At 36.1% G+C, this 12,459-nt stretch overlaps 1 protein-coding gene across 3 annotated transcripts in view; it reads right to left on the reverse strand.

Annotated features, from left to right (window-relative positions):
- The window catches only part of LOC135226528 (RING finger and SPRY domain-containing protein 1-like), a 42,804-nt gene extending 35,852 nt beyond the window's left edge, over positions 1-6,952 (reverse strand). The window contains exons 1-2 of one of the 3 annotated variants that reach the window (XM_064266171.1): positions 6,780-6,952; positions 1,128-1,452 (exon numbers count right to left, since the gene is read on the reverse strand). In XM_064266171.1, coding sequence (XP_064122241.1) covers positions 1,128-1,220 — 93 coding nt within the window. In that variant the 5' untranslated portion in view covers positions 1,221-1,452; positions 6,780-6,952. Of the gene's footprint in view, positions 1-1,127; positions 1,453-6,620 lie in introns of all 3 variants that reach the window. The other 2 variants (XM_064266172.1, XM_064266173.1) reach the window with 2 other exon arrangements.
- Between the last annotated feature and the right edge of the window lie 5,507 nt (positions 6,953-12,459).

Genomic DNA, 12,459 nt, shown 5'->3' on the forward strand with positions numbered 1-12,459 from the left:
ATTAATTACGGGAAACAAGGAATTTGTTTTGTAGCAAGTATTGTAAACTAGTGTTTCTCAAACATTCCTAATGGAAACATTATAAAATTATTATTAAGCAGTTGTGTGAATCTAGTCCTGATTATTCAATTTCCAGTAGGAATTGATGGTACAAAAACATCCTCAAGTGCCTCAGTGGCGTGGTTGGTATGGTGTTAGCGTCCCACCTCAGTGGTCGCAGGTTCGATTCTCGGCCATTCCATTGAGGAGTGAGAGATGTGTACTTCTGGTGATAGAAGTTCACTCTCGACATGGTTCGGAAGTCACGTAAAGCCGTTGGTCCCGTTGCTGAATAACCACTGGTTCCATGCAACGTAAAAACACCATACAAACAAACAAAAAACAAAAACATCCTCTAGTTATTGTTAGATGTGTCCCAAGGAAAAGAGAAACTTGTGAAATGCTGGGAAATCCCAAATAGACAAGATAAACAATTTCTTTCAGGTGTGCATTCACCTAACCTGCCTGTAGTCACTTCAGGAAATATAACATATAAAGGACATATAAACATATAAAAGAGTTTTAAGGGTAGAGCTCATGGTAACTTAGTTAACATAGAACAATTCTGTGGAGTGACACAAACGAATTAGGTTTAGGTTCTTAAGTGGTAGGGGTAATATTAGGTTAGGCTAAGTTAGGTATAGTTAAGGTTGAAGGTCTTAAACCACAATGGTATTATTAAGGTAATAAACTGAGTTAAGGAAAGTTTGAGTTTTATTTAAAGAACCTTCAAATTTCTTCCAACATCCTCATCTGATTGTAACTATTAAAAGCCCCTACAGTAACTGACAACAGAATAAATGGTTCCATCTACCATTAATGCTCATGGAGGGCACATATGATCCTCAGCAAAACTGAATATATACTGCAGTTGTTATTGTTACCCATCAAAACTAACCACTATACCTACATAATGAAGCATCTGGGACACATGCCTAGACAGGATCTTATGAGACAAGATACAGTGGCCACAGATGACCCTATCCCCTGTAGGCAGAAACAATGCTTTCTACTCAGGAAAAATTAGAACACCAAGAGCGGAGCCAAACTGAAAAGCAGTAACACATATATTTGCTGAAAATACTCACCGATCCTGTGATGAATTCTATTTGTCTTCTCTCAATGATCATGTCATCATTGCCCCCAGGCTCTGGTTGTGCCTTGCAGCAACAAGACCCCATTACACTAATCACTTATGTAATACATCTCCAGTATGGCACACTCCTATGAGATAAAGTTCTCAAATGTTTATAATCATGGATTTTCCAATTGTATTCTTGCTTATACATAATTTTGGGTCTAAAGGCTGCAAAACTGATAGCAAGATTGGCCTTCCTCAGCAGTTCCTCCAATGCACATCATTTGGATTGTGATTCAACAGCTGTCAAATAACTGGGATGCCATAAAATAATTCTGAAAAGTAAGGAAAAATATAAATATGCAATCAATTCATATGTAAAGTAAATTATGTACAGATAAAGTAAAAATTGTAGATTCAGAACATTAATTCTCTTATTATTTATTATTTACTAAATAATATGAAAATTTTATAAATAAAAAAGGGATTTTGGAGGGGTTGCTGTGGTAGTGTTTAACACTCGCCCCAGTTTTATACAGACACCTTTTATATAGGTGAGCGAGTCAGAGGTTTCTGACATGTCCAATTTAGCAGTTCTCTGGTATTATAGCAATATTTTACTAGAAATAGTGCTAAAGGAGACATATTTCACGGAGCGACACGGCTGAGCCCAGAAAAAAGTTTTATAGATTACTTATCAAGTAATTGCACAGCTTATGTTTCTAGCTCACACAGCAGCTTAAACTCAAAATTCGTGCTGGTGCTTCACTTGTTTAGTGTTGGTGACCAGTCCTCCCCACTAATGGGAATGCAGGCAGTTCCCGGTTATCGGTGGGGGTTCCATTCCCGGGGGGGTGTGCTGATAAGCGAAAACCGCCATTAACCGAAACTCTTCCATTTATAGCGGGCCATGAGCACCCTTATGGCACCTCTTGTTAGGTATGCTATGGCCCGATAACTGGAACTCAGCCCGTTTTGGCTCCATAAAACGCCAATTTCATGACACTAGGCAAGTGTCATAAAACCATCCCAAACAAGAGTTCTATGTATTTGTTTACTGAGGCCTTCCAAGGCTTTGGCTACTTTCCTTTCCACCATTTCCCCTATCTCCATTTTCAACCTTCTTCATTGCACCCTTGAGGCATATTCTGCCTCATGCAGCCGTTCCTTTTGAGGAATAAGCAACTTCTCCCCCAACGTCATCTCATTCTCACCTTCCATATTTCCTCCTCCTGCCATCTTGCCAGTTACAGACCTACTTTACTCTACTGATTCCAGCCCCACGTTAAGTGCCAAAAATTATATTGAGACTAGATTTATTTTTAGGAGCAACAGCAAATATGATGGGCTGATGGTTTCAAGTGGAACTATGTAAGGCTATTCATACAAATTTTCCTTATTCATACAAATTTTCCTTAATACTACTTTATTCTATAGCTACTACCACTGCCAAACAATGGGATTTTGGTCCCTTTCCAACACATGGTTGCCAAAATCAGAGCAATGAAAATAAGATTATATATACATGAAATACAATGCAATTCTTATTTTCTTGGAAAATGAGGAATTTCTAAGAAAAATATACCACTTTCACACCACTCAAGCACACATGAATTTTCCACAGGGTACTTATCCTACAAAATCAATATGTATATTTTGCCCTTTACAACATTAGGGACTTTAATCCAACAAAAACAAGCGTGTTAACAGCAACTTTAAAAAATCCAATATTAGGTATATCTTGCCCTTTACGACATTAAAGTCTTGAATCCAATAAAAAATAAGGAATATGCTTATTAACCGCAATACTAAATATGACATTAGGGATTTGAATCCAATAAAAATAAGGAATGTACTTATTAACCACAATACTCAATATTGTCCCAAATACCCAGAAATATCTTAATTAACAAATATCACTTTCCAAGAGCTTCAATCCCATTGAGAGTCTATACACTGAACCCAGTAGCTTGCCCTTTACGCCAGGGACTTTAGTACTTTCACAATAAACAGGTTCAAGTAGTTCAATGCACTACACCATACATTAGGGACTATAACTTTAAAACTAACTCCATTGTAGGGAAAACATGAAGAAGCAAACGAAGGGGGAAAAGTTTCACACCTATAACAAAAAAGAAAAAACAAAAAAAAACTCAACAAAAACTGTAACAATAAAACAAAAAAATAATTTACTTTTAAAAATAAATCAATAATAATTAAATCAATATCAAACTTTTAAAAATAAATACTTTTTTTTTCCACACGAACCATTGCCTTACTGAAATAAACCCACACTACCACAACAATGTGTGTTACTGATGAGCAACAATATCATAGTAGCAGCATAAGTCAACAAGCAAGGGGGGCTCACTTCTCTCAAGCTTTATCAGTTGACAGTGCAGGTGCACAAGTGGGCAGTAGCACACACTCAGTAGAGCTGTCAACCAGGTACATTAAAGGCAAGAGGAATGTAGTGGCAGACTAAGCTCAGCCACCAGGATCAGCTGGTAGGAACCAAATGGTCCTTTCACCAAGATGTGGCAAAAAGGTTTTTCAGCCTCTGGGGGAGTCTAGTCGTACACTTGTTCACCACCCACTTCAACAAGGAAGCTAGAGACCTTCTGCTCCGTTGTCCCAGACCAATGAGACCCATGTCAAAAACTTGAACTAGGGGTAGCTAGTTATGTAGACAAATTCAAACTCAAATCAAGGAAAATTTTGGTTGTCCAATCATCTGACCCTACAACAAAAGCAAAGCACATGTCAGAGATTACTGAAAAATGTCAACATTCTACGTTCAACAATCTACGCAGCAAATCAAGGAATTTTCTAATTGCTGAAAACTGCTAAAACTACGATTAAGGAAAACAGGAAGTTATATTAACTGCTGATAGAATAGAATACATATAGTATTTAGGCCGATGGCCAAGCGCTGGGACCTATAAGGTCATTCAGCACTGAAAGGGACACTGACAGTAAGAAAGTTTGGAAGACGTTACAGGAAGAAAGCCTTGCAATTGCTCTATGAAATAATTGCTAGAGAGGGTGGAAAGTCAGATGGTAGAAAGAGCATATGAATGGAGGTAAGTAGAGAACAAAGGAATGGAAGAGGTTGCAGTGCCGAAGGGACACTGCAAAGTACCTTAAGTAATGCCAACAACGCACCACACGAAGTGCAATGATGGCAAGTTTAAAAGTATTACACCCAATTTCTGAGATATCAAAAATGAAGGAAACATCACTGAATTTGCAAAATACAATTATCACGTTCAATATGTACTAATAAGGAGAAATACAGTAACAGTGATCAAGATAACTTATGTAATTAGTAATAGCTGCAATGTCTGTAACATAGCAGAAAACCAACAGTTATATCCTAAATGCCAGAAATATAGACATAAACCAAAGTAGTAATAATGTATGTCAAAAATATCTGAAAGACCAAATCTTAAATGAATGCAATTGGACCAAGGTAATGCATGCATACTGCCTAGCAACAAATACTACAATATACAATAACAAGAATATAAAATACAGGCGCCATTTCTCAATATTCAATCAGTGGGAATCAATATTATGGAAATACAATAGACTAAATTCTATTAACACATTGGAAACAAAAATAATGATATAATGTGGCAAAACATACTCATACTCCTGATGTTATTTTTATAGTTTTCTTTTTTAATAATTTTCTTGCCAAACCACTATTTCTACAGATAACGCCTACCCATTAACATAACTACCGCTACATCTAAAGAATTATGGAAGGCTGGAGTGGGAAGCCGAGGTTCTTAGAAAGGAAAAAGTGTATCAAAAGGAAAAGTAAAATATGGTAAAAATACAAACCAACCTACATAAAATATAAGGTGCAACATGAGATGGCAAAACCATGGAACGGAAGGAAAAAGCGAGTTTAATAAAAAATGAAATAGGCAATGAACTACAGTGGTACATCCTGGCCTACAGCACCATGTTCTACCTGGCCAAAGGTGCTTTGCACACCTGAACCACCAATTAACTACGGAATACTGTGGCAGAGTGATTTACTGGGATATAACCTGCTCAAGCCTTTCATGGCCTAACTTATGGGTATCACATTCTACCTGCCTTGAACAGATTATTTTCACTTGAATGACTAGAAAATGGGCAGTAATAATGATAAAATATGAGGCATTTGAACATACAAATTTAACCAGAAATATTATTAAGTACAAAAAAATAAGAACAATGCTATATTCAATAGATACATAAGTAACAAAATATTAAACAGAGGTCAGTAAAAGCGAAGACTATTACCACAGCTGCTGGACTGCGGAACGGTCTCCCTGAGTATGCCATGCAATTGGAACTTCAAAAAGTTCAAACAATGATGCAATACATTACAATCCTAACACTATTCTCCTTGCACTTGAACACATTTTTATGTCTTAATTTATTTTTTATTCTTAATAAGTGAGATCTATTCTTGCTGAATTTCCCTTTACCTTCTCTTATTTCCTGATGAGCACCATATTCTTTAGAAGCTTGAATTTCAAGTAAATGGCCACCTACAGACTTGTTCCATATGAATACAGTTCATCTTCTGAATAATCATAAATTTCATTTTTCCTATCTTTTTCTATGCTAATCTTTTTACCCCCAAGGGCCTGGTATAAACACGGCACCAATTCTGCACGTGAACTGGAAATTATTGAACCAGAGGGGTGTGGTAGTAGTAGGCTACTCTTCTGTTTTGTTGTAAGATCTCACTTAGGGTAAACAACCGAGTAGACTAGCTATGGCCATCCTAATCGTGTTCAGCCCCACCTTCAGAAAAAGTACTTTTAACACGTCCTGACACCGGAGATGGGCACCAGTCACGAGTCTTAGATCGTAAGAGCAACACCATTGAGACATGAGACTCGTGACCTTCTCCGGTGTCAGGAGATGTTACAGTACTTTTTCTGAAGGTGGGTCCGAACACGGCTAAGGTGGCCGCAGCTAGTCTACTTTGTTGTTTACCTTATAAGCTAATATACAACCTAACCTAACAAACAAACAATATGATGACAGCCTAATGAATGTGGGCCTAGTCTGGTACCTATGAACGGCAGAGACGCAGCATAGCTACCTATATTTTAGTTAACAACCTATTAGCTAGTTGTCTAGATCATGATAATCTAGATGTTCAAAGAACATTAGGTATCCAGTAGCTAGCTACTTCTCCTTCAAAAGCACTGCAATTTTCGAGGAAAACACAATTTCCAAGGTAAAAGCAGGCTCAGAGTCATTACTTAGAATTACCTATTACCCTATAGCCTAGATTAACCAAATTAACGTTAAATCTGGAAGACAAAAGATTAAAATCGGCAAATTAGGCAATCGACGAAGCAAGAAAATTTTGGACCAACCTCAGCCTTACGAAAATACGGCCTAGGCTATAGCCTACTAGCAGTTGGCCTACTTTATACAATCACCAGACCACAATTAACAAGCCTACGAAGTTATATGGTATAAATACCAGCTCCTTTCGCCTGGGGCTATATGCCCAATCGCAGTCAGCTGACATGACGGTCATCTGACCTACCCGAGTAGCAGCACAGCAGCCTTGGTATCCATAGGCCTCTATATTTTTCCTCCTCCTAGTTTCTAGTTCACACTGGATTAAGTTCAAACTCGCCTTCTGCAACAGTTGTCACGGGATATGACACCATTCCCCGGGATAACCAGCGTCCAACATGGCAGGGAGTAATTTGCCGTCGACGGGAATTTCTTCTGACTGACAAGTGGAGAGAACTGCTGCTGCTGCCGTTGATGACCAGAAGTAAACAAGACGTAAGTGGAATAGAGATGTGTCAACTAGATTTGCTTCGGTGGGGGGAGCGAGGGGTGGGAATTTGCTGTCATAGATATCGTTTGATAGCGTTCTTGCTCTTTAAAATAATTTTTTTAAAGACATTTTTTATGTATATATGCCGTATAGACATCATGTATCATCCGCTTTTAAGATAATTCCTTTGGATACCTTTAATGTCTTTGTGGGTGCACCTTACATAAAGATTGGCACCATATAGTACCTAGCTCTTATCTTCCGGGTTTTTTATTTTTAAAGATATCTTTAACGTGTTTTTAAGATATGTATAGCATAGACATCATATATTTTCCGCTTTTAAAATATTTCATTTGGATACCTTTAACGTCTTTATGGGTGTAGTACCTACAGATTTCCATCATGTAGCTATTTTCCGTTTTTTATCTTTTTTTTTTTTTGAGATACAACGTGTTTTAAGATATATATAGCATAGACATCATATATCTTCCACTTAAAAATCATTTTTGAGATGCTGTTGATGTGTCTGTATGTGTAGTACACAGTATAGAAATCATAATGACTTACGGTTTTAAAATAATTCTTGAGATGCTGTTAATGAATGTTTGTGGGTTGTATCTTCCGCTTTAAAAATATTTAATGATATGCTTTTGATATGCGTTTGTGGGTGCATATACAGTATGGACGGAAACCTTCTACTTTTGAAATAATTTCAGAGATACTTTTAATGCGTTTATGGATGTATCATCTATATAGCTACGGCATACATTGTTAATTGATTGTTAGCTAGATGAAGACACGATAAAGGTTTTTTGTATTTGTTTATCGTGGATGAAGATATTTCAAAGAATTACCTTAGCAGTTTTATTTTTCATTTAATATATCTTTTCTAGTGCTTTTATATTCATAATCTTCTCAGAAATAATTATGTAGATTCGAATTTCTTTTGTCATTTTGACTGTTGGTATTTCAGAGGCTTGCTTATCAAGGCCAATATCGGCAACCAGTTCCGGCTAGAAAGAGAAAATGAAGATAATTCATGTATGGTGTTGAATAGGGCTACACTAGGGCTAAAAACTTTCTTTTATATTCTCCTTTAAGGGTAGAATGGGATATAAATTTTAGGCCAAATGACAATTAAGCACTTGGACCTATAAGAACAGACTGAAAGGGAAACCGAGTCAAAGGTTTGATAGCATTTATCTCTGCTGTTAGAAAATTCCTTTAGAAAGTGGCTGTTTTTCATTTGCTGGTAGATGGTTAAAGTTTTTCAAATCTCTGTCATGTACGCTGCCCCGGTAGTTTTTGTTGTAGGGTCAGATGACTGGACAACTAAAATATTCCTTGATTTGAGTTTTAATTTGTCTACATAACTAGCTATCCATAGTTCAAGTTTTTTTTTTTTTTTTACTTTACTTTTACCAGGAAAATCATAATTGCGCATCCAAACTTTTACCTAAATTGTCACTAGGCAGTCCCCGTTTATGTGATCTAGTCTTACGCACTTGTCTAGCGATGATGATGACTGGATTTTTTGGCGCCGATCTCTGCTTATCGGCCATTTTCGGCTTACGCCACGCCGTCGATAATGGAACCCCGGCAAAATAACCAGGGTCTGCCAACTTAAATTCTTTAATCTAAACTCTTCTGATGTTGCCTTGACCTTACATTAAATAAAGGGGTAATCAAAACTACATTAAACATAACTTAGTCAATTTATTGGATTATCCTTCAACCATTTCGCTTATCACATGCAAAACTCATGTTGTATGACTTAATATGCTTGTTAGGCTTCACAGTAATATTAAAAATTCTTGTTAAATTTACTGAATGTCCATTATTTAATCCTGACTTTTTTTCTTATCAGTTACAGTGTGTAAAGTACTGTGCAGCTCACGTGCTAGTTCCCTACTGAGCCTTTGGGAATTATATATAAAATTTAGCTCAAGAAGTTCTTTAGTTGAGGGCTTGTCTCTTACAAAATGTAAAAATGAATTACATGACAATGAACTGCTTGAATGGCCTGTAAAAATTAACACCACAAGAATGAATGAATAATTAATAATTATCTGGCGTCGTGACTACCAGGATCATTGACGCCGAATGAAGCCATTTGGACAACCAATTTGGGAAAAATCCACACACACACATCATAAAAACTCTTAAAATTCCGCATCAGTTATTATACTATAGCTAGCGCAAAGATGCTACTTACGCATTAAACACCACCAAAGCTAAATTATTATTATTATTATAAAATATTTTAACCAGGCCACCGAGCCGACCTTCAGCTCCCATGGGGCTGGCCCAAAGGATTAGATAAAATGCAAGGTCAAGGCCAAAAGCCACGAGCTTGGACCAAACAGGTCATATAGGATAATAATGAATGAATTTAGATTAAATAATAAATTGCACAGAGGCAAAGGCTTTCATACTAGAACACAAACAGGCAATAAATACATTTATTCACGTTTCCATACATTCTTTCTAAAAAACCAAAGCTAAAAACTACACACATACATAAAAGCGAAATACCTAAATTTCGTTAAAAACTCCAACTTCTTTTAAAAATTCAACCACACACTCATAATCATACTGCGCTTCTTCACCCAAAATCTTTGTCAAACTGTAATTACCATCTCTATCTCTTTTGTCTTTAAAGTGCTGCTCTCTCAGTTCCCGATGACTAGGACATTCAACTAGCAAATGCTTAATAGTCATCGTGACGAGACAGTCATCACAGTAAGGTTGGTATTCACCACTCATGAGATACCCATGTGTCAATCTTGTATGTCCTATACGGAGGCGGCATATCGTTACTTCCCATTTCCTAGGCATAGATTCATATTTCCAAGGGTGTGTACGTGTGGCAAACTCTTTCATTTTTATTGGTCCTGCTTCGTTCCATTGCTGTTCCCATAATCTTGCAATGAACTTTGATATACTAGGAAAAAAGTCTCTATATGGTACAGCAATTGGTCTTGGTATCATATTGGTTGCTGCTGATTTAGCTAGTTGGTCTGCTTTTTCATTTCCATATATATTTACGTGCGCTGGGACCCAGCAAAAAGATATAGTAATCCCTCTACGCTGATGTAGAAATACCCACTGTGAGATTTTCAATGTAATTGGATGATCAGTATTGAAAATTTCAAGTGCCTGTAATGCACTTTTGGAATCACAAAAGATGGTGATGTTAGTGGAATTCTGGAGGGTTGCAATATGTTCCAATGCTGTTAAAATTCCATACAGTTCCGCTGTGAAGTTCGATGCTATGATGGGTAGTGCTCCTCTGCGGCTAAAATCATCACTAAAAACTCCATATCCGACTCCATCATCAGTTTTGGAGCCATCAGTAAAAACAAATGTAGAGCCTGAGTGCTCTGCAGCATGTTCTAAAAATAATACTCTGATTTCTGTATCTGATTTTTCTCTTTTAATACCTTTAAAATATTTACAAAATTTAATTACAGGTAATTTCCATGCTGGGGTAATTGGTAAATTAACTGGACATACAGGATTTCTTGACATATTCATTTTTTCCAAGATCTTTTTCACTCTAAAACTAAAAGGCTTAGGAAATCTTGGATGATTTTCATAAAAGTTGTTGAAACAATTTCTATTTACTGCTTCAAAGGCTTTAGAGTTGGGGATTCTCTGAACCCTAAACCAATATCTGATAATTGATGATTAACACCACAAGAAACTAACTGTGTAGGGTAAGACAAAGGATTAATAGGTATTGTTCTGCTTACATGGGATGGAATACTCTGTAACCAAGGATTTGTTGCCAACCTTAGGTTTATGATATAAGTGGCAATGAGTAAAAATTCTGACCAAAATTCCAGTATAGATCAAACTTATGTCTTGTGTGACATGTTACTTCTTAAAAATTTGATATTGCTTTTTATTTAAAATGGCAGTCCTGCTGCCAAGATTGGGGTGTGTGGGGAAATGTCAAATATTAATTTAAATGAATGTGACCAATTTAAAGAAAAAATAATTAGTTATTTTTTTTTCTTTTTTTTAAAGTTAAGAGGTCACAGTTCTAAACCGGGTTCAATCTTCTAATAGAATATATTTGTCACGCAATAAGGCAGCCCAATTATGCTCTTGCCAACAAATTTAAAGTTGAGTTTTAAAATCAGAAACATAGAAACTTTTGGGAAACGATCTTTTTTCATATACAGACAAATTTTGCACAATACCTTATATACACACAAATAACTCACTAAGTTAGGAGATGCAGACCATGTGTTGCTTCAAAGCTGGGAGCATCACTAACTTTTTTATACAATGACATGACTGAAAATTACCACATGCAAGTACAGTTACCGTTGGGGCATGAGTTAGATTAATCAGAACTTGGCCCCAAGGTTGCTAGAAAAAAGTGGATTGCCATGGTGACATGGCTACACAGCCTTTAATAAAATGAACAAATCTTTGAAGAGCTTTTTTTTTTTATTGTGTCAAGAATTCACACGTTTATCCACAGGCAAGCATATTTTCAAAAAACATGGTTCAATTAAATTAATCAGTTGCAATAAAGAATGTTACAGATAGTGAGTTATCTCCAACAATGGGGTTAGTAAGTTGAAAAGCTATGGATTGGGAACTATGAACTCTACTGTCTCAAGTCTCCATCAGTACATCTCAAAAGTCATACATGTAAAATTCTTAGCATCTAAGAGCTGAAAACATCCAAGTGTACAGATACATATAACAAAAAAATAACTTGACATTACTATTCATTAATTTAACCAGAATTGTTAATGACGAGTTTTAGAAATCGTTGACAGGAGACGCTACGTTTGATATGGTCACAGTAGTTGTGGCTTTACCTAATTTTTCAAATACTTCATTGCCCTGTACACAGGAGCCCATCATATTAAATTCAACATTTATCACATCTGAAGAAAAAACTCTGAAACAAACAGAACTGTAAAAACTTTATAGAACTCTAACAAACCTTGCAACCTTGCCAATGTTTCCTATAATTACGAGTAAGAATCACATTTAATTTCATGTGAAAGAAACCTTGTATTTTTGCTTTAGTATTTTGCATTCAGTATATATACTGAATGCAAAATACTAAAGCAAAAATACAAGGTTTCTTTCACATGAAATTAAATGTGATTCTTACTCGTAATTATAGGAAACATTGGCAAGGTTGCAAGGTTTGTTAGAGTTCTTAGATGCTATTTGATGAAACAAATAGCAGGAATTAAACCTCATTTACACACTTTGTATGCATTAATACATATTTTATAAAAAAAACATTCTTACAGAATATGATTACAAAATAAATGAGCAAACCTAAACCTCTATACATTGTAGTAGTACTTGGTAAGTCTCCCAACTGTCCTAAATGAGAAGTTAAAATGTGTCAGAAATTAAGCACAAGCACACACAACGATGAACAGAAAAGCTGAGTTCAATATCACTCTTTACAACTGATGAACTGTGACAGCACGAGGAAGAAAATTTATAAGAAGAACTTAGCAGCCAGCGAAAAGTAAACTAAAGTAAG

This window comes from Macrobrachium nipponense, chromosome 14 (genome assembly GCF_015104395.2).
Source record: "Macrobrachium nipponense isolate FS-2020 chromosome 14, ASM1510439v2, whole genome shotgun sequence".
Taxonomy (NCBI): Eukaryota; Metazoa; Arthropoda; class Malacostraca; order Decapoda; family Palaemonidae; genus Macrobrachium; species Macrobrachium nipponense.